The 23,975-nt window shown below is 35.4% G+C and overlaps 1 protein-coding gene across 1 annotated transcript; it reads left to right on the plus strand.

Moving 5' to 3' along the window:
• The first annotated feature begins 2,795 nt into the window (after positions 1–2,795).
• On the plus strand, positions 2,796–14,678 carry LOC131942504 (uncharacterized). The gene is made up of 18 exons (XM_059302407.1): positions 2,796–2,880; positions 6,982–7,106; positions 7,208–7,298; positions 7,471–7,663; positions 7,808–8,641; positions 8,803–8,857; positions 8,965–9,094; positions 9,529–9,735; positions 9,910–10,017; positions 10,330–10,482; positions 10,660–10,926; positions 11,476–11,644; positions 11,916–12,013; positions 12,105–12,159; positions 12,280–12,410; positions 12,506–12,638; positions 12,743–12,864; positions 13,772–14,678. Exons 1-18 carry the CDS (start codon positions 2,806–2,808, stop codon positions 14,054–14,056), a joined length of 3,231 nt encoding a protein of 1,076 aa, XP_059158390.1. The 5' UTR covers positions 2,796–2,805; the 3' UTR covers positions 14,057–14,678.
• Positions 14,679–23,975: the final 9,297 nt, after the last annotated feature.

The raw sequence follows: 23,975 nt of genomic DNA on the forward strand, positions 1-23,975 counted from the left end.
TTGTCCACCCTAGACTAGTAGTAGTAGTAGTATCAGAAGAGCTCAGGTGTTTGATTTTATAGTTCTCTCCTTTAGATACGTTGCTGTCACCCCAGATATACTTATTAAAATACTTAATTTAACAACAACAAACAAACAAAAAGACAAACACGTCTAATAATTTAATTTGCCCGTGGGACTGGGAAGCCAGAAAGAAAGAACTTCAAAGAAGGACTTCTAAAAACCAAGAGCCGAGCTCTCCCGCCCGGGGCTCGTTCTGCTAGGGATTCTAAATATTATTTACAACAATAATTGCATTGATATAGATCTAAATACAATTATAAGCCTTGGCCAATTTATTTTAATTAGGCATACTTTAACTTAGGCCTTAATCATAATATAACTACTTGTAGGCTAGGGGCCTCCAATGTAACTTTCTTACACTTACAAATTTACAAGGAGTATTTAGATTTATCTTGTAGTGCCCTCCCTTGACTGATGTGTTCGTTTTTTTTTTCTTTCGCATATTTGTACTTATTATTGTTTCCATTCTAGTACAAATAACTTAGGCTACGGAATTTTGTGACGAGTGTGTGGGGGTGTCAAAAGGTGTGTATATAAAAAGAACACGTGTATATGTAATATATTTTGTTCCAGTTTGAATGTTGAATCAAGCTGGCTATTTACTCTCCCTGACTCCCCATCTGGAGCGATGCGCCCTATCGTTCATTAGGATGATATTTCGAGTCGACCCTTTGAATCCCGGTCAGAACGTCCCCCCCCCCCCTCAAACTTTCGATTTGCACCCCACCCCCCCTCCACCCTTGTCGAGAATTGTCAAATTTGCTCTTAAAAGGCTTTTTAACACTCGAATTAATCACTTAATTAGGTGGAATTATCATTATTCTCTATATATTTTGCTATTTTTTTTTTTACCTTAGTGTCACCCGCCCCTAAATGGTGTCACCTGGTGCGGTCCGCACCCCCGCCCCCCCCCCCTCGCTACGCCACTGGTCTAACAACATCTCTAATTGTTATAAAGACTTTGCATCGACTATAGACATCTCAATAAAATTACCATCACTGACGCTGAACCAATGCCTAATCAGGAAGAACTGTTTGCTAGCATATCCCATGCGAAAATCTCCAAATTTGATCTATCAAGAGGATATTAGCAAATACCAATAAAAGAGTCGGCCAAGAAATGTAACGCATTCATCACACCTTTTGGTCTATACTGTTACGTCCGGGTTTGATTCAACTCAACAACGATTCGTGGTTAACTTTAATACTTTTATTGGGACTCAATTTTTTACATAACAGAGTAGCCCTCGCCCTAACCGCTACCAACTAACCGCTGACCCCCCCCCCACTCGTTCACGCGCCCTTTTATACACCCATTCGACCTTGGGATTACAATACATAACACACCGGGGATAACTACACACTAGGGTAAACTCAACTCACACACGCACTCTCCCCTAAGTTCGAGACTATTCTAACCTATTCTAATCTGACCTCACAATGACCCGTAACATAATAATATACCATTGAAACTTCCTGAGTTTTGGCCTGATCAATGCCCCAGCTACGTTCAACATACGGATGAGAAAAATTCTAATTAATAATCCTGACACAGTTGCATACTTGGATGACATATGTCTGTTTTCACAAAATTGGACCGACCACATCAAAGGGTTGAGGTCGCTACTAGAATCTTTAAAATCGCAAGGGTTGACAACTAGACCTAGTAAAATTGAGATAAGGAATGCAAATAACTTTTCTGGGCCATGTCATTAGCCACAAACTTGTTAAGCAGTGTTTCTTCCAGACTTTTTTCTCCGGGGGGGGGGGGGCACTTGAAATTTTCGGGGGTGGGGGGGGGGGGGGGCGGTAAACTTTCTACCTATATCACCTATAATCACGCCGGAGAAGCAATTTAAGAAAACTATTTAAAATACCATAATACAGTGGTGTTTGCAGTGAGTGTCAAATTGCAGTGGCGAGGCGGGGGTGGGGGTGCGGACCGCACCGGGTGATACCATAGGGGTCATCCATAAATGACGTCACGCTTTTTTGACGATTTTTACCTCCCCCCCTCCCCTCCGTCACACGTCGTCACAAAAAGCCAGACCCCCCCCCCTAAAATGACGTCACACCTCAACCTACAACCCCCCTCAAAATTGCAGTTGAATTTTTTTAAAAACATCGATATTTTTCCAAAATCTTGTCTAAACTATTACAATTTATTAAAACAGTTATCTAAAACGCGAAATAACGTCTAAAATTCGTTTTCTAACATTGCTTTTTTATAATGCAAAAATGTGACGTCGCAACATCTGACCCCCCCCCCTCCCCCTCATCACACATCGTCACAAAATTACGGACCCCCCTCCCCCCTACGAGTGTGACGTCATTTATGGATGACCCCATATAAAAATAAAAATTTGAAAAATATATAGAAGGAACATAAGCTTTTTGCCAGTTCAATGAGTTAAAAAGTAAACGACACCACATCCAATACTTTACTATAAAAACGTTGCTTTTTTTCACTAGATATAGACTATAGTCGGATTAAAATAATATGTGCACAAATTCTTGTGACTTAAGTCGCCCAGATAAGTGTCATTTTTCATATTATTTATCACATTAATCGTAAAGTGACAGAATGCTTACATTTTACTTAAACGAATAAATTGTTTTAATCTTAGCCTTAAATAAACTCGGCAAATTTTAAGGCCTGAACAATTTTTAATTTTTACTTTCCCGGTAGAAAATACTAAGCTCACGCTGATTGGTTTAGACTAGATTTCTAGTTTCACAAAAATGACGACTAGCAGTAGACGTGATGATGATCTAACTAATATTATGTTATCCACAGTGATAATCGAAAGAAATAACGTAAAACTAATTTACTCTAGATTTCTAGCATACAAATTATACTTTTCAGTAGGCCTAACATTATTAGATCTAGATCTAATCTAGATCTAGATCTAGAGATCTAGGCATACTGAAATTAATGACTGCCGCCATGAGTGAGAGTTCAGTTACAGTTAGCCAGTTAGCAGACTGTCCCTGTGACACACACACTTCACTATGACTAGAATCTAGCTTTTAGATAGATCTTGGATGTATCTAGATCTAGATCTAGATTCTAGCTAGAGGAGAATGCCTGCTTAATTTTATAATTTATGGGTAATCTATCGTTTTGGGTACGTAAAATCGCCCGCGGCTATTAATGTACGAAAACGTTACCTCATTGTCAAGGCTGTAATAGAAGTATATTGCGATATGTTTGTGTCAAATAATATAGATAAATGAATAATAAACCTAAATCAATGGCTAAATATATCAATATAGGCCAGATATTAACTTTAAACAGCAGTGTCTGCAAGCAAGATTTGCTATATAAACAGCAGCCATTTGTAAAATAGAGTGACTTCCGCCTGGATCTCGCGCTATATGTCTATAAAAATAAAGCTTTAACAAGATGGCTGCTATAGTAAATGAGCGTGGTTGCATCTGTTGGAAACATCGCTGGTGTTCATTTATTACTGAAAAGTTTTAATTCAATTGTTTAAAAACAGGTACATAGATGAAACAAGGAAACATTTTTGTATTTTTCTAAACATAAATCCTCCTCAAAATGTGAAATAATTATTAAAATTTAAGGAGTCACCTGTTTTTCACATTACTAGTCGCGGGCGATTTTACGTACCCAAAACGATAGATTACCAATTTATGTTTCTAGCTCAATTTTAGAACTTTTGAAAATAATTTTTACGAAGTGACTAGCGTCTCGCAGAGCGTGGCCCCTAAAGAATAGACTACGCGTCTCGCAGGTTTGATTTGCCATCTTGCAATTGAAAATGCTTACTTTTTAGTTCTCAAACACATCCGCTGTGGTTGAGTCAACAGTATGCCAGCTGTAGTCAAAAGTTCACAGACCCGGAGTTCAGAGTTCGAACCCGGGGATTCATACATTTTTTTTTTCATATTGAAAATATGACGTAGACTATGATTCTTTTTTTTTTAAATAAAATTTCCAACCATCGTCACTGGCGTGATTGCTTGCCTTACGCTTACTATCCCGTGAGTGGAAAATCCCACCACGGCCCACGATCGGCGAGGTCACTGTGAGTTCAGCAGGCCTAAAGCATACGTCATAGACGTTCACACGAGGTCGTCCGTGTCTTCACTTCTCTCTTCCTCCCACCCCCCCCCCTCAAGCAAATTGAATTTTTTTTTTAAGTTCACATAGGATAAATAATATAGATTTAGATCTACTATCACGCATGCTAGATACTAGTAGATAGCTAGGCCTAAAGGTTAAAGGACAGTTTGATTTAGCTAGGTTGCTGCTAGATCTAGGACTATCATCTGACCCATCTGACCTCACAAACTTTCCTTGACACTACACTGTACTGTTTTTTTTACAAGTACCAGACTCTTAGGTGTTGAAAATACACTTAATCTCGATCTAGATCTATGTCAACGTTAAATTGTTACCACGAAAAAAAAAAATCATTTTTTTTTTAGATCGCGTGCCACCTAGGGTAAAGATTAAGAGTAACGCTGAGCGAACTGCGCAAATGTGGCCTAATTTTTATCCCATGATTTAATGATGATTTTATGGGTCATCCATTTATCATCTTTATGAGATGACTTGTGGTGTGAAATGGATGGAGGGAGGGATGGGGTTTGTTGGGGCCATGTGGAAGTCCACATATTGAATTTTAACATGGAAGTGCTTACATTTTAAAACCCATAAAGGATGATTATAGATACTGCAGAGGCGTAGCGACCCTTCCCGGCGCTGGCGCCCCCACGAGAGCAAATTTTCAATTTGCACCCCCCCCCCCCCGGCCCCACCATACTATATAATGCAAAAATGCAGCTCAAATAACATTTTAATTTGTTTTAACTACCCATTTTGGCGCCCCTTAAGGTAGGCGCCCGGGGACATATGTACCCCTCTGCCCCCCCCCCCCCCCCCCCCCCCCCATCGCTATGCCTCTGAGATACTGGTGTTTGATAATGGAATATTCTTTAAAAAAGGGGTGTTGGGTTGTTAGTAGTATTGTTATCTCAACTAATTTTATGGGTAGAAATTAGGGTTAGGCGTATGGTAGGACCAGGGTTGGGGTTATGGTTAGGGACAGGGTTAGCATTGACATTAGCCAGCCATGTGTGCATTTAGTTAACTACCAGTAACCTAACACCTCTTTTTTAAAGAAGATGCCATTATCGGACGCCGGTGTAAACATTCTCCACAAATAAAACTTGTATCCTGCATGTAAAAGTGGAATTAAGATGACAGTGCTTGTTTTTAAAAAACTTTGCTCAGCGTGTAAGTAAATGAAGTACGAACAGTAGATCTATTTGTACCCCATTAGGGACATCCATATCATACGTAACATCATGATTTTTAACTAGGCCTATTTTTACCTCCCCTCCCTCACCATCACCTATCTTAATTAAATCTTCAAAAGCTAGAACACAACACTTAAAACAACAGCACACCTTCGCCTATCAAACCTCTCAAGACTGTAATTTAAAAAATAAAACCAGCAAATTTTTCTAAAATATCTATTGAACATGGTCAACATTAATTAGGCCTTGATTGATTTTTATCCAAAATTTTTGTGGATGTCTTAAATAGATTATTAGATGACCCCTTACTAAGCCTAAATAATACTATTATTAATAGTATTTTAAAATTGTTAGGGCTTTATAAAAGCTCTATAAAAATAAATAGGGCCTAGGCCTATAGTTCAGAAGTGAAATTTAAAAATTAATTAGGCCCTCATATTTTAATTAAACTAATAAAATAATCTAAAGTGATTAGGGCCCTAAGTTCTAATAGTTTAGACGTAAACAGAATTATGTCAGAATATTTAGGTCTATGTTTACAAATTAATTTATAGGTCAAGCATATTGTTTTCATATTTTTTTCAAGTAAAAATTTAAAGAAAATGACATGTAACAACACTAAATTATAGCTGAACCTCTGCAGATTTTAAATATGTAGTTGATTTGGAGAATAGTAAGGAATAGGCCTACTATATTTATTTTCAATTAATAAGACAAGGTATTGGGGGAAAAAAAATCAGGAAACCCAATAAATTCTAGACAGATTTTACTGAAAGTTATCTTCCCTTGTTCCCAGTACTCTACATTCTAGTCTAGAATGTCAATGTAGATCTACACAGGCTTCTCTAGCTAGTAGCTCGCTAGAATAAAATATAGATAGAACTAGATCTAGATTCTGTTAGAGACTCTAGATACTAGAGATAAGTTAAAAGAAAGATAAAAATCTAGTCTAGATTCTATCTAGATCTAAAAATGTAGATCTAATTTGATTCTAAATGGATCAATCATATTACTTGGGGGAATAACAGAAGTAACATTATCGACAATCTCAAATAGCAATGTTCTTGCTGACTGTACCAGGATTTTTTCATAAGCTGAAAAGAAAATGTGAGCAGGCAATCATAGGAGCAAAGATGTTTAGATTTAAGAATAGGCATATTTGATGAATATTTAAAATAATAGACTTGTATCTAGAGAAAGAAAAAAAACTGCCTACAACGCTCATAATAGATCAAGTTTATTTAGTTAAAAACTTTTTTCTCACATCTCAAAAAAAGTAAAAATAATTAAATAAAACATAGAAACCAAAGAAAATGTTTTGCTATTTACCTGTAAATCTGCAAGTATGTCACATATTCTTCTCGCTGTTGTGCATCTCACTAAGATAATTATAATTAAAAAACTTTTATAACACTTATTATAAGCAACCCCCCTCCAAAACAAAACAACTTTTTTTTACATTAAAAAATTAGTATGCTTGCTAATTTTTTTGGCATTGTAATGCCATCTGAGATATTGAAACAGAAATAATGAAAGCTGTGTAGCCATTTTTTGTCTAAAAAAAGTTTTTGTTAACATCTAGTCTATAGGACAATTTTGGTTACTTACATTACATTTTTTTTTTCACAGAGTAGTGATAATATAGCAGATCTTGCTGATGTGATGAAAAAATGTTTGGCAAAAGCAGGTCTTTCTTTTTGTGGAAAAGAATCAAAGAAAATTCATGTTTCCATCTTTAAAAGTGTATTTGTTGGGTAAATGTTCATTCTTAATTGCATCATTAAATTAGGTGAACTTATAAAGCTTTGTTTCATTAGATAATAAATTGCTTATTTGTCACTAAAATATTTCTCAGAAAGAGCCAAGCTGAAAGTGGTTTCTCGGGCCAGGATTACTTTTCATTGATAAAAAATGAGCAGCTTGGTTGGATTTTACTTCTAAATGAAGTACGTTAAGTGTAGTATTCCTTGTAAAAAATCATATTTGTTGTTCTGTGTTTTTAAATTTTTTAATGGTATTAACTTAGATTTACAATTAAATTTTAATGGTAATATACTAATTTACATATTACAATCTCATTTCTTTTATAAAGTCTGATTTTCTTTCTATTCTATGCAGTCACTGGAATACCTGAACATGTCTATTGCCAACACATTTTTAGAAAAGTTAACAGTATTTCTACAACAAAACCAGCTTGAAGGTTGTGTTGATAAAGGTCATGTTAAACTAAACTTGGCAGCACTGAGCTTATTCCACAAAATAATGTTTGATTTAATTTCAACAAATGCAGAAAATTTACAAAAGCATAAAGGTAATAAAGATAAAAAAAAATTTTTTAATATGTAAGAAAACATTTTAATTATATTTTTATTTTTTAATATGTAAGAAAACATTTTAATTATATTTTCATTTCATGTAACGTTATTTACAGGTCAAGCTTTTATTTGTTTTTCAGATAAAACTTCACTCTTCTACATTAAACAAAGGGAAACATTTATCAAGGAGACCAACACATTAGCAAGCCATGTCAAGCTATGTTTAACGTCTTTATTGAGAACTCTAGACTCAAGCCAGAATCTTCAACTGATTGTTGATGATGTCTCTTTATTTAAACAAACTATTCATGTCATAGCTTTATTCCTAATTGTTATGAATCCATTTACAAATTCAGAAGAAAAGTCAAGAATTTTACAAGACATGTATAATGGAAGAGAATCCTTTCAGGTTTCTTACAGAAATAAAAACCTTAACAATAAGCAGGAAAACAAACCTAAAATGACTGTTTGTCTAGACAAACTATTCAAACATCTTAATGATCCCAGTGATTCAACAGTAAACAGTGATTGTGTGAAATGTGATCACTTTCAAACGCTAATAGACTCTACTCTATATTTTAGGTCAGCCACATTATACAGCTGTTTACTAAATGTCTTCTGTCTGGACAAACAAGAAGCTAGACATGAATTTTATAAGCTTTTTTCAAAAATGTTAAGAGACAAAGAAAACAGCAATTTTGGCCTGCATGTGGTTGATGGATACAAGTTAAATTCCACTCTAATCGAGCTGTTGCAGTCTTTTAGTGATAAATCGGCTTTCCAGTGCCCTTGTTATTTGTTTGACCAAGATCAGCTAGAGAGTTTAAAGAGTACAGTATTCCAGTTTCCAGATTTAGAGTGTCTCCAGATGACCGACATTGAACTGCTGTTGCACTCTGGTAGAAACCTTAGTGGAAAGAATGATCTTGAATTGTTGAAATCAGCTGTTGTGAATAGAGAAATAGGGTGGAGAGGTTAGTATGTTTAGATGCTGCTCTAAAATTTTTTGTGTAGTTTTAGGTTTAATTTTGGACAATGTTTACTAAGATTTTTTGCTTAAATTTCCTTTTCATTAATACAGCTTAACCTGTGTAAAGGTGCTTTTTGACATAATTCCTTTCTTCTTCTCAATCAGAGTTATTAGGTGTTGGCTTGAAGAACAGCTGCATTTCTGAATGGTGGGATAAAGGGTAATATTTGCTTATTTTCAATAAATTTTTGTCTATACTTTATAGTGATAGCTCTTATTTCTCAACAACTAAACATTATACCTCAGGAATTGTTTTTTATATTACAGATTTTATGATTTAGTTTGGGATAATGAGGCAACATTGTGCACAGAGTCAAATGCCCAACACATGCTTAATGTTGTATGTTTTGCATGTAAAAATCATGTTGAGAAAGACAAAGTCACAAAACTAAATAGGGTAAGCCACTTTTTACTTCTTCAGTCCACTGCTGTTTTTTTTGGTTTGGTGGTAAATTTTGTAGCACTTTGAAACTCTTCTCTAATTAAGTTACTTAATGCTTTTATTAAGTACTCCAAGCCAATTTTTAAAAACAAGCCAATAGTAGATTTGTTCTAAACCAAAGCAAAAGCTTTTAAGACTATGGGTACTAAATCTTTTTATCTGCTAATTTTTTATCTTAAGTTTTTACCAATTCATGTTCTTGACAATACAAAGACAAAACATAATTGTAGAACTTTAATAAGTAGTTTGGAGAACCTTTTTATTTTTTATACTTTCTGCTTTAGCATATAACTGGGGTTATTGAATCCTTATCTATTTCAGCAGTATTGTTTCATGAAATCTCCCATTACATTGCTTATTTTCATTCATCTGATTTTTGTTTATTACAGTTGTTTACTATAATGTTCAGACGTCTGCCTGTGCCACTTCAAGAGCAGGTCATTTTATCTTACCTTTGTGGAAGTTCATTGATAAATCAAACTGAAGCCTATAATTCAAAAAGTCTGTGCAACACACTAAAGATTTTAAGTGAACAGGAAATAATTAATCAGCTAACTCCAGTGTTAAACAAACTCACCATGACCAGCATAACAGCAGTAAGGCAACTTGTCACTGTCTTGAACTTCGCAGTTTCTAACAGATTATTTACTACTTAGATTGATATCTTGTGTCTTAATTCATACAAGTATTTCTAAAACAGTTTTATTTGCTACTTCTGTTAGTAATTTAAAGTTTGTTAAACTTAATTATTCTTTAAATCATGAATGTAGATGATGCCTCACATTCTACAACTGTGTCTGTATGACCTGGACACTGTCATTAAACAAAGCATTCATGTAGCAGTGGAAAACATGGCTCAGGTCACAATTATTGTTGAAGTAAGATTTATTTCTTCAAACTATTTTGTTATTTTTTTTATAGGTTTCACTTCATTAAATCTTTATTTCTTAATATAAGCAAGTTAATCGCTCAACAGAGACTTTTAACTTACTATTTTATTTATTTTCTTCTTTAAAATATATGCATTATTGTGTAAAAATATAAGACATTGGAATATTCATTATACAATTTTGTCCATAAGCTTTATCTGTAGTACAATGCATTTTCCTAAATATAGTATGATAAAGTGGGGAAAAAAATTAATATTCTATATCATGTTGTATGAAATAAGAAAAAATTATTTTTTTCAGGTTCTTAGCCAGATGTCCAATATTTGTAATATCATTCATTCTGAAAACAACCTTCCCTGGCTAGTGAGCTGCCTACTTGATGTATTGAATAAGTGTGAACTAAATGAAAATAGATCAAGAAACATTGTACAATTCTTATCTTTAATTTGCAAGGTAAGTGCTCATTTTAGAGGAGTTATTTCCTTACTAGTATCCTGTATAATACCAAGGTTTAATTAAAATACTCTAATAGTGTCTTTGTTTAGGATTTTTACTTTTGCCATATTGAAAAAAAAGGCATTTTTAAATTATTTTTGTTCAGTGTTTTCAGCTTTTGGTATTTATTTTCAGAGGTCCAGTGTATTGATAGATCCAACATTACATTTGTCTCTGGAAGTAAGAAGTCTTGTATCATCAGATGTAGTGTTGAAGCACATAATTTTGCCAAGCCTTTACTTTGAGATGAACAGTGATAAAGAAAATGAGAGAATAGATATTGTGCTGGATAGATCAAAGAATAAGGAAGGAGCAAGCCTTGGTTGTCTACTTACACCAGAGATTTCTCTAAAAATACTATCAGCATTATTAGATAATATAAAAGAATTAGAGTTGATGGTGGTAAGTGCACATTTACAAAATGTCTACTTTTTTGTGTTTAGTCAGTATTCTGTCTTTTTATCTAGTGTAATACAGATTGTTGCCACTCTGGGGAAGTTTTATAGCAATCTTTGTTTAGCTACCACCCATCTTTGATTTTAAAAAAAGTTACCCTTTCAAACCTGTCAGTTCAGTCCATGGGTCAGAGTTCACCTGTTTGTGTGATCACAACATGAATTGATAGTGTGGTTAGCACTAGGTCCAGTCTCCATTACTTTCCCATCAGAGCTGGGTGGACCCATCACAGTGACAGCTGGTTATTATTGCTGCTTACTACCATAGGTGCATATTACTTAATTTTTGAGCTAAATTATGAGTCTAAGATGGGCACTTGCTTCTTATGGTTCAATTAACAATGCCTGTAGAGAAAAAATGAATAACAAACTTAGAAATCATTATAAAGTCCAGCTTTAACTTGAATTACTTTATTTAAAATAATAATAAAATATATAAAGTATATATTATAATTAAAATATGTATAAAAAATCACACATTTTATGCCTTCTTTAGCTACATCCATTTCCACTGCTACTCGTTCTGGCTAATCTGTATGCTCAAAACTACGTAATTATTGTTGGTGGGGAATTGGATAAGAAAAGGTTGTCGATAAGGAAAGAATGTCAACAGTGTCTGTGTCATCTTACAACTGCAATAATCAAATTTTCATCTAAGTTTTCTGGTAAGTTCAAGTGGTTTAAAAATAAGCTGTGAATGTCTGAAAGATATCTTGAAAATTGAGAAAATGATCTTTGTCCTGTCTTATGATTGTGTGCAATGTGTATTTCTATATAAAGTGTAAAAAATATAAAATTTAAGTAGTACTATAATGGTTTGAGACATCAATTTACATCTACATAAAAAAGTAAAATATTGTTAAAAAGTTATAGTTCCTAGAACAACAGATAGCTTATACTACTATTTCACTTTGTTTAACTTACCATATTCCACAGAAGCTAGTTTTTACTGGCTCAAACAACAGGCATTGAAATTTGGCCTGCTTCATGTTTCTATTCTTAGACCTGTATTAGATCTCTTCTGTGATTTAGAGGTTAGTATTCCTTTGATTACAGATTGTATTTGAAATTTACATTCATTATGTTCTTGAAGATTCCTCTTAACATTTTAAACTTTAAAAATAGGTACCATCTCTTCTGTTGTCTCTTACAAGTCAGCATCTCTCAAGTGGTAAAAATGGTAAAATTTCCATTTCTATTTTTTTTATATTATTAAGACCTTTAGGGATGGAAAGCTGAGACATATTCCCATTTTCCTTTCAAATTTCATTTAGTGTTTCTGTTTTCAATTACTATTCAGAAATAAGGATCTTGATGTTGTTGACACAGCTGGCACTCATCAATGATGAAATGCACTTGGAAGTAAAACAGCTGATGATTCACACAAAATTATCAGCCAGTCATGACAATTTAATGATACTGATTTATCATGTAAATATAACAATTCTAATTTTATTGATTACCATTTCACTTTAATTTTTAAATATATGAACTCACTTAAGCAATAGCACTTTTTTTCTCTCCAGATTTTGCAATCATCACTAGTGTCTGAGATGCCTCGCCTTGTTGATATCATCATAGTGCTTCTAGGATTCCTAGAACTTCACTTGTCTTCTGATCTAAAGTTCTCCTTTGTAACAGATACTAATTTAGATAAAGGTAAATAAACTTTATTAGTGAAGTGGCAGAATTGTTATATTCATTCTTATTTTACTTATAAAATAATGTTGTTTGAAACATTTGCTTTTTAAAATCATTTCCAGAAACTCTTTTGTTGATTGAAGCAAGCCAGTTATTGACAAATGCAACTCTGTTACTTTGTGACAGTAGTGTGAATGAGGCTACACTTGGTGTTGTTGTGTCCAATTACCAAACAGCATCACAGGTACATTCAATTTTTTTGGATCCTCATTTTATCTGCTATTACAGTCACTTTTATCAGATAAGCAGTTTTATGTTTTTGTAAAAAGAAGTGTAGAAATTTTACCTATTACATTTATTTTAAACTGTATCACACTTTCCAGTTGCGATCTTTAAAAATTCTTAAATATTGTTTGATGAAATAGTACATTTTTAACGCAATTTCCATTCTGGAGAATTGCGTTTAATAACTCGTCATTTCTGGGAATGGATGGATGAATGAATGTATGGATGTATGTGTGTCCGCAGCTTTAAGTCGTATCTCCTCCTCAACGAAGCAATATCGAGGACTAGTTCCAAAAGCAAATATGTTAAGCAAGTTACGAGGATGAACATAGGCCAAAAAAATTCCGGGTTTCTTTCATGGATTTCCCGGAAAAGCCAAAAAACCTCGCAGAAATGCAGTTTTTGGCCCATATCTCGGCAACCAGACCACTTAGCGACTTGAAACATGTACCAATCGATTCCTGCCATAATTTAGAACAATATTGCCGAAGAAAGTTTTCAAAAATATCCTTTCGTTCGGTCACAAAATTTTTTTTTAATTAATTAAAATTGGACCGAATTAGTAGGCATTTTTATCCAACCACACCACACACGTCATCACGTTCAATAGCTGCGCCATCACGTTCAATGGCTGCGACATCACGTTCGGTAGCTAGGCGCGCAATGGTTTTTAGTCATGTAACTCTATTGTAAATAAAACATGTAAAATACTGAAAAAAAAATTAATAAAAATGTTTTAATAACTAACCAATGGTTTTACTAACCCTGCTCTTGATTTACGCTATGACAGAGCTATTTTTAGATAACATAAGGAAATTGCGCTTAAATGTCACTAGACTTTTTAATTAATTTGTTTTTGTCTTCAGGTAATAGTCAACAAAAGTGTAAAGGATGTTGAATTACTATGGAGTGTGCTTTGTCATCACTGTGAACTGTTGTCACAAATTGAAGGACAAGCTGCGCAGATTCTCCAGGTTTCTTGTATGGATATTCTAACACGTCTCTCAAATAGGACTGATACTAAAAAAGTTGGGACAGAGTTCTCATGGAAGGGAAGTGAAAAGCTATCAGTTGCAGACTTCATATGCTGCATCAAAGAAAATGGTATACAGAAAGCTCTTCTGAAACAATGCCAGTCATGTAGTTTTTAGGTATGTGTGTGCCTATGAAAAGTTAATGTAGAAATATTTAAAAAACATGTATTGTTAGACTATTTCTGATTTGGCCAAAGTTATTGGCTGTTTAGTTCAGTATTTACTTTTTGTTTAGCTTTTCGATGTGATCAGCTTTTTTCAAACATTTTCCAGCACTTGTTATATTGTTTACTAAACACTGTTGCTGTCTAATTTGATTTCAAAATTAAAAAATGGATTAGAAATTTTAGAACTTCCTTTTTAACACATTAGGTAAATATTTAAACCTTAAAAATGAACATATCTCTGACTTTTGTCAAAAGCAATGTATTACTTCTTTAGTTACAAAATTTACATAACATTGCAAAACTTTAAACTTCTGTAGAATTATCTCCTACCATATTTATGCTGCAAAAACCACATAGGGGAACAGTCTATAATTACTCTGAGAAGTTTTAATATCTATAATTTAAATGGCCAGATGTGTCATTCTGTCAGTCCTAAGTGTGGCAACCTTATCTTTATTGACATTTTGGTGTATGGCAAGCATTTCATGGATGGGGGAAGTCTCTCCCTGGGCGCGGAAACCCAGGAAAACTATTGTTCATCAGCAGTTCAAATTACACCCTAGGTAAGGGGAGATGGGAAATCTGGGCAGTGGGCAGACAGCTGAGAGCATGTGCCATTTTAAAATTTTTAGTGTAGCACTTGTATAAGCTAGTACATGTATATTGTAATGTGTATATATCGGGTTAGGGGATTGATTCTTCTAATGCCATACAGACTGAAATTATTCAATTGCTGACACAAGTCCAGTTCAATAATGTTCAGTTTTATTTACTTTGTACACAAGTTTAAAATATCCTACCCCTAACTCAACTGTCATCTACTATCCTATACACTTTTGCTATCCAACTGCCCGCTATAGCATTCTACTACCAAATGATCTACTCAACTGTAAATGTGAGGGTTCTGATTTAACCAGCCTTACTTACATATGTTTCATAGTGACAATTACATGACAGAATTCAGGTTGTCATATGAAGTTTATTTGCTAATAGGTTGACACATTGGATTGAGTCATATATATACACAATACCTAAAGAGGTTTGTATTCGACCTCTCAGACACTTAGACTAGGTAGTCTCTTTCTTAGCCCTTACAGGAGGTGGGGGAATGTCTAATCTAATCCCTTTTATTAAACTATTGGGTCAGTCCAAGTCTGGCAGAACCCAGACTGGTAAAATTCTAACCTTAGTCTTAAACTAAAATAAAACCAAGAAAAACTTCATTTATTAAATTTATCAAACAGGATAGATGGAACCAAATTCACTAAAAAAATAAAAACTACTAAATAAAAACACTACAAAATAAAACAACTAAAAGCAACAAAGCATAGTCTACTAAACACCCAATTGGACAACAATCAAACCTGAAAAGAGAACAGATACATAAAAATCATTTAAAAACTAAAATGGTTTTATTGCTGTCACACAATTGAAAATGGATAATGTACAAGTTGAACTTTTAAAGATAAAGAGGGGTGACAAGATTAAATCTTAATTAATAATCCGCAAGTAGTTCACACGGAACAAACTTGTAAAAACCTAAAAATATCAGGTCACTGAACATTAAAATACTAGCTCATGGAGCACAACAATTAAATATCAACCTTAACATGAGGCTCTCATAAAATAAAGTAGAAAAATTTACATTGGTACATGACTTAACCCAGACCAGCATACCACCACATAGTCTAGAACTACAACCATTGCAACTTCTCAAAAAAAGTCTAAATACTTAATACCCAAGTCGCTGTCTTAGACAGATAAGCAAATTCATTAAAAAAAAGTAAAACAGAATAAAGCACCGTACAAAAAGATCCACTTTACAAAAACAAAAAAAATACAACAGAGAAACTGAAACACTTAACCACACATGCCTCAACATTCCCACAAAATGTCCCTCCCTGTGCCGCCATCACGTACACAAACAAAAGAAATCAAAATTTTTGCTCTAAGCCAAAGTGCACCCACACACCACATGCCACACCCAATTCAATTACCGGTGACTCAGGGGAAATAAAACTATTAATTATATTAATCATTTTAAAAATTCAACTTTGATTAAAAATAAAATAGGCGATAATTAAAGTAGTACCATCAGTAGGTAAAGGGTTAAAAAAAATAACTGAACAAATCAAATGCTAGACAGAGTCTTATGTTTCGATTGCAGTTGCGGGCCATGTGGCCTAGCTGATTTGAAGTTGGTCACTGCATGGCGGGTGTAAATTGTGTTCCCCTTAGGGAAATAAGGGCAGACACAGTAGACAATTGTGTTGCCAATTAGTCAACATGCTCAGATTCTGTGCCTTTCAACATACCTTTCGCACCAACATTCATTCGCCCCGATCTATAGCATAGATCATAACATGCATCATAACAGAAACTTACATTAAAAAACTTTATAAAAAACTCACAACAACCTGCAGTAAAATGCAGTCTGTCAAGTTTCCTATGGGAAACCTCAACAGGGCATCCACATTTCCATTTGATTTGCCAGACCTGTACTTAACCTCTGCAATCCAACAATGTACTATTGCCTTTTTCTGATATATTGATGTAGCTGACAGGTTGTTGCAAGACAACCATCAACTTCTTACCAGCCAGTAAATACCCTGTGAACTTATTTATTGCTGGTAATCCCTGTGTAAGGGCACTGTAGTTCTTTATGTTTCTTTCATTTAGGTGCAGTGATTAACTAGCAAAAGCAAAAAAAACTTTCATACCATCTGTTGCTGACTCAATAGAGCACCTAAACGATTGCTGCTTGCATCACTAATACGGTTTTCATTTTTTCACTGGTTAAAAAACGTTATCCTCTGCTGATTGGTTTGGCATTTATAGTCAAGCAATCGCTATGAAGGAAATAATACGATATGCAAGCCTAGACACTGACCCAATTTTTTATTTTGGTTTTAACTTCGACCGGGTTGCTCTAACTTTGACTAGTGTCTTGTTCTAACTTCGACCGCTCTAGGAATATGACCTTAGGTCTATTATTTAAAACAAGTTAATTAAAAAGTCTAGTGACAATTTTAGCGCAATTTCCTTATGTTATCTAAAAATAGCTCTGTCGTAGCGTAAATCAAGAGCAGGGTTAGTAAAACCATTGGTTAGTTGAACTTGATTATCAACATGATAATCATTAAGATGATAGATCTCTACTTCCGGCATGTATATACAACCACACCACACACGTCATCACGTTCAATAGATGCGTCATCGCGTTCCATGGCTGTGCCATCACGTTCAGTAGGCGCGCAAGTTAATTAAAAAAGTCTAGTGACATTTATGCGCAATTTCCTTATGTTATCTAAAAATAGCTCTGACGTATAATGATGGGGTGCGTTCAAGCTAGAAGAGCGATCGGTTTGTAGGTGTTTATGTAATTTTAAAATTTGTGACTGAACGAGAGGATATTTTTGAAAACTTTCTTCGGCAATATTGTTCTAAATTATGGCAGGAATCGATTGGTACATGTTTCAAGTCGCTAAGTGGTCTGGTTGCCGAGATATGGGCCAAAAACTGCATTTTTTCGAGGTTTTTTGGCTTTTACGGGAAATACATGTAAGAAACCCGGAATTTTTATGGCCTATGCTCATTCTCGTAACTTGCTTAACATAATTGCTTTTGGAACTAGTCATCGATATTGCTTCGTTGAGGAGATACGACTTAAAGCCCGGACACACATTCATCCATTCATTCATTCATCCATCCATCCATTCCCAGAAATGACGAGTTAATAAACGCAATTCTCCAGAATGGAAATTGCGCTAAAAAAAACATAAGCCACCTAAAGAAGTAATTAAAAGTTTTAAAATAGCTTTATCTTCAATTGGAAAAAAGAAAAAAAGAAGTAAACACAGCGACATTTTTAACAGTAAAAAAGAAAATTTATTAATAGTTAATTACAAACAACATATTGAAAATAACTGCAGGCGGGCCTTCAACACAAGAACAGTTTTTGATCTTTTTCGCAGCCTTTTCTTTTATCATATCTGCCCGTCTTTTCTTCTTATTCAACTTGATTTCCTTTTCCTCAGCTTGTTTTTGCTTCATTTGAATGACCTCATCATTGGTCAACAACCTATGTGTTGTTATTTTCCGAGCTGAGCTTTTTTTTTTAATTTAGCCGTTGGCAAGACTGGTTTCTCAAAAACATTTGATAGTTCAGTCAACCAGCTCTCATTTGTTTCTACCATTCTGTTTTCACTTGCAGCTTGGTCAAAGGCTTCCTCTTCAATGCCACCTATGTCTATGGCAAGCTTTAAAATATCCGCCTATAAATTCATTTTGGTCATCAGGAGGTGACCACCAATGGTCAGTATTGAGGAAGGGCCAGTATTAAGGACTGCCGCATCAACCACTGTCGCTTCAGGAGCAGAGGGAGCATATGCTTGCTCGAACGTGGCCATATCCTGAGAGACAGAAGCAATGGGTTGAACTTGATGATCGCTTGCCACTGGTGTTGGAGGTGCTTGCCAGTCAAATACCTCACTTGGTAATGTGTCACTTCTTGTGACAATGATGGGATCAAATGGATATATTCCGGTAGCCTGGAAAGCTTTTTAAATGGTGCCTTTACTAATTACATTTGCTGGGTGCTCCGACAGAAATTCAGTGCATGCTGCCCAATAATATTTTTTAAATGGTTCAAAGACACATATGTGAATATTTTCTTTCCTTGCTGTTTCAAATAGATCCACAGCTCATGGGAGCTGGGTGAACCCAACAGGAGAAGCTGGTGGCAATCTTCTCCAAAATGTTTTAGAAAAACTTGTTTGAACCATTGGACTCCCAAAAGACCTTCCATCCACCCAGACTTCTGATAAGTCTACACAGCTCCCTTTAGACATTGTCTGTGTTTTTCCCTTCACGATAATCATTAGGTACTGACTGGTGTAAATACTGTGATATTGTCGTGAGACCCTGTCACACCTGCTGTCACCCCCCTCCCCTCCTCAGATTCATCTTCTGTGTAGTAGTAGTTTTCCATGCTTATCTTATCCCTCTCCCCGTCCCCTCCCTCTCTCTCTCCCCCCCCCCCCCTCCCCTTACACCTTACTGAGCAACCACTTTGGTTGGCCTGTGCTGTAGCTGAATCCCAGTTTCGTCACAATTCCAAATGCAGTGAGGCTGCGACATAAGATGGGATTCAGCTAACAGTTTCCCCAGGTCATCAAAGTAGTGCTTCGTGACAATGTTGTTCAGCATTGTCATTCTACACTGAGGTAGAGCTTCAGGGTTTTGAATGGTCAGTTCGTGGTGCTGTACTTTCAGTTTCCTCCAATGCCGCTCTCCAGGAATTCCACTTTTTAAATCTGGATTTGCAATATTTCCTATCATTGCTAGAAGGCGACGTTTTGTATAAGGAAACCCCGCCTTCGATGCCTCCAGGACGCTCAAAACTATTTTGTTTTCTAAAGCTGGATCCATCTCACAGCTTCGGCCTGGCTTAGACCTTTCTTTTATGCTGCCTTTTACATGATCAATAATCGCTGCTTTGGGGACCCCAAACTGCAAAGCTGCCTTTCCGTATGACATGCCCTTGTGATCTGAACCTATGTCCCGAAGAACCTCAGATTGCGCATTGCGAAACAATCGAGGAGTAAGAATTGTCAAATCAGGTCTAGACGAAGCCCCACTACCTTTTCGAATGAACGTGGGAGGGGTAGATGGTGACTGCATCGTTCGAAGCCCATGCTTGTCAAGAAAGGCTTCTACTGCTTGTCCAACCCTATCTCGCTTAGGGTAACCCCAACGTGGGCTGCAGGCATTAAAATCCCGGCGAGGATTACATTGGTCCCAGAAAAATGTGGTAACTTTACCCGAGACCGACACGGCTGGTAAATATTAAAAATGGAAAAAATCTGGTCCCCTACCTTCACCTTATGTCCCAACGCATCAGTAGATGTGATATCAGCAATAGGAATGTCATCTGAACAAATCCCCGACCGAATAAGAGTTGTAACGCCACGACAACTTCTACCAACCTTGTCGGTAGCACATCGACAGGTATGGAAGTAATAGCCCAGAACACCATGAGAGAGGTGAGTCTCTTGGAGCAGGGCAATATCCAAGTCATTCTCAGTAAGAATGCGGCAGACAGCATCTACAGCTTGACAAAGGCTTTCAGTTTCATATGTAACATTGACTAACATATGATCTTTTTTCCCTTTGACCTTTTGCCTTTTTGGTCTGTTGACCATATACAAGTCATTTGTTTTTAATTACATAAAAAATAATAGCCTAATAGGCATAGCCTAGTGGTTAAATTATCCCTGGCGTTCCCACACTTCCTCTCACTAGCACACCACTTTCAAGGGGAGGCGACTCTCATGCACTATCTCTCTCTCTGTGTTACGCTGCTTAGTGCGAGGTTTGAGTCCCTTGATTTGATTTGGTACCTTTTTAATTCATCTTCACTACCATGTAGAGAGGTTACAACCTTAAGAACCCATAAGTCTTTTTCACCTTCAGACGACTAGATGGCATTCATAGATAAGACCAACTCAATAACTCCTTCTATTCTTTATTCTTGTATCTACATACATATCTCTAGAATCTATCTTCCATCTTGAGTAATACCGACCAGCACACGTCCTTTCACACCGACTATCAGATTAGAGTAACTCACACACAAACTCATAGCAAACAACTCTCTACACAAATCTAATGTGTTCAATATACTCTTTCCACCAACCTGCACTCGTGCTAATATCTATCTGAAACATACATCATAACATTACCCCCCTCCCCATCCAAGCTAATCCCATTAGCTTCAAACACTTTCACAAAGTCCAACATATTTCTACCAACATTACCTTAGTCCAACATACTTTTACCCTAACAATATCAGCTAAGTCATTATATTATTAACTCCTAATTAATTCATACATTCATGCTTTTAGCGTTACTCTCACATCAGTTTATTATATTCCAATTACTGACATTCATATTATATTAATAGTTTCTCTTGGAATCTCTCCATCAGATAAGGTATTCTTGTGTTTTTACGCACTTCTCTCATCATACTCAGCAATGTCCAACTCTTCCCACAAGTTGCTATAATAGAACAATCAAACACCAGCTACAGGCCAACTATAGCTTTTACCTCCAAATACATTCACATGCTTCCTTTTATTAGTATACTGATGAGATTTAACAAATTTGTCCCTTACAGCAATAATGGAGGCACCAGTATCTCTGATTGTCACAGCATTCATCTTATTCACAGAAGCTTTGAAAATATTCATACCCTGACAATTGTTATTTAAGACTCCTATGTATACACTATCCTGGTCATTCCTATAATTATTCCTCCCTGACGCTTGAAATTCCCTACAATCTTTCCTCATATGCCCAGGCCTATTGCAACCAAAACATCTAACTTGTGATCTAGTTCCTAACTCATCCCTAACATTAACCCTATCTGGACAATCCTTCCTAAATGATCTACTTTTTGACAATTATAACACTGAATGGTTTTATACGATCCCTGGGAAACTACATTTGGACTTGCATTATTATTTCTGATATTCCTGTTATCTACCATTTTACTACAATTTCTTTCTACTCCCTGAGCTAAAAAAATATGACCATATTCTGTCGCTTTTCTAATGGTTTTACCTGGATGGGCTGCCTGATATTTCTGACACAGGTCTGTACATGCAGCTAAAGTTCTGGGTTTCCTTTCTTGAAGATATCCAAATAAATCTTTATGAACAGAGGTCAAAACCTTGTTAACTAGAATAAATTCTTTCAAATTTTCTACTGTCATATCTAACCCTGATGCGTCATACCACTTATCAAAACTTGTTCTAATATTGTTCGTAAAAATTTTGAAAATCCTCTGTGTTTTCTGGCAATAATTCCTGGAACTTTACTCTGTAGGCTTCCTCTGTCAGGTGGTAATATTCTAATAGTCTTTTTAAGAGTTTTATAATCTTTCATCTCAACTTCTGTTAAACCCTGGCATGCATCCAATCCCTTACCTCCTATCAATACCAATAACTGTGTCCCCCACTGTGACTCATGAACGTTGGTGGTTCGTGCTATAGTTTCAAATCTCCTTATGTACAAGTCAAGGTTGTCCTTGTACTCATCAAACTTTGGAATCTTCCCTAGTATGTTACTTTCATAATTTCTTACCTCCTTAGTTATATGCTTGCCCACATTATCTAATTTAGCCTGTTCCAATTTCACTTCATATTCCAATTTTACTTTTTCTATCTCCATTTTAGCTTGCTCATTAGTCTGAACCCTAACTTTCTCTACATCTAATTCCTGTTTAGCAACTTCACATTTATAAGCCCTACTAGTTATCTCCTCTATTAGTTTCATTTGTCTAGCTACCCAGTTCTCTAAATCTTCACCCTTATATTCTAGACTCTGTCCCAACTTATACATTTTTCTAATTTCTTCTGTGTCCATTCTAGATCTAATAATAGTATCCACCAATAGATCCAAATCAATCTAGACTTTAGATTCACCTGTTTAAGAAGTGACTAATCACTTTCTTACACACAACAACACTCTTATTTATGTGACCCTTCTACTTAAAATATGTAGATCTAGGTATCACCATTAAACTCATTAAACCCAGAATCTAGATCTAGATCAAATTCCTATCTTACGTACTCAACGAATACATATGATAGCTCAAACAACAATATGCAGGGGTGCCACTCATTTTTTAAGTGAATCCTGAAAATGAATCCCAAAATTTTACCAATCCTGAAACTAAAGTTTAAAATTTTTGAAACCCTGAAACTTAATTTTGCGCGAATTTCAAAATAAAATGCACTTATTATTTCATTATTTTTTGAGACACTTGATTCATATTATGCTCAATTTACATTAGTTTAAAATGGATTTATTTTCTTTGTAACAAGCTTCAAATAGAAATTAATCTTTAAAGGATTGTGCATACAACAAAATTAGTTTACAATGTTAGTCCCATCTCTAGGCCTACCCCATAATGTGTTCCCCCCCCCCCCCCCCCCACTGCTAGCTTTGCTAACATACCCAAGTATTTAATTTTTTAGAACTTCCTAGCTTGATTTCAAGTGTGTAGTCAGCCAACTGTTAAGTAACAAATATTTTACTAACCTCTGTCTTGTTATTGAATAATAAGCCCACTATATGCAGACCCCTAATAAGATTGTCACTGTATTAAATACAGGGTTGACTTACTATAGCTATTCAAGACTTTAATTATTAACAACCACAACAAAAAGCTAAAGCCCTGTTTTCCCTGTTAGCTATCAAACAAGCATTAAGGTAATTCATGCCAGAACTGCTGGTTACTTTGAGACAAAGCACCAGCCATGATGTTGTTTAGACCCTTATGTGTCTTATTTCTAACATGTATCTCTGTAGAAATAAGCTCCAACAGAGTAGCCTCTGATCTTTAGTGCTCATCTTATTCAGGTAGGTCAATGGATTATGGTCATTTAGCACCAGGATGGGATGAGCAGAACTAACATACAAACTGTTGTAATGCCAGGATGACGCCTAAACACTCTTTTTTTTTGAAAAAGAAACCCCACCTTTGATGCCTCCAGGACCCTCAAAACTGTTTCGTTTTCTAAAGCTGGATTGATTTCACAGCTTCTGCCTGGCTTAGACCCTTCTTTTATGCTGCCTTTTACATGATCAATAACAAAAATTTACTGCATTTAATTTTGATATAAGCTAAGCATTTTTTATATGTCTTTTGGATGTTCAGTATCTTGATAGGACATCTTTAAAAGAGCATGACAGCTTTAACGCAATAGCATGATATGAAAGCTTGAGCAGCAGTCCATTGTAGACCATAGAGTAAATTCTTGCCTCAAAATCTGTCTGAGTTTCGTGGTGTTCCCAGCATGTAT

This window comes from Physella acuta, unplaced genomic scaffold (assembly GCF_028476545.2).
Source record: "Physella acuta isolate Inbredline_101_S28 unplaced genomic scaffold, ASM2847654v3 ptg000409l, whole genome shotgun sequence".
Lineage (NCBI taxonomy): Eukaryota > Metazoa > Mollusca > Gastropoda > Physidae > Physella > Physella acuta.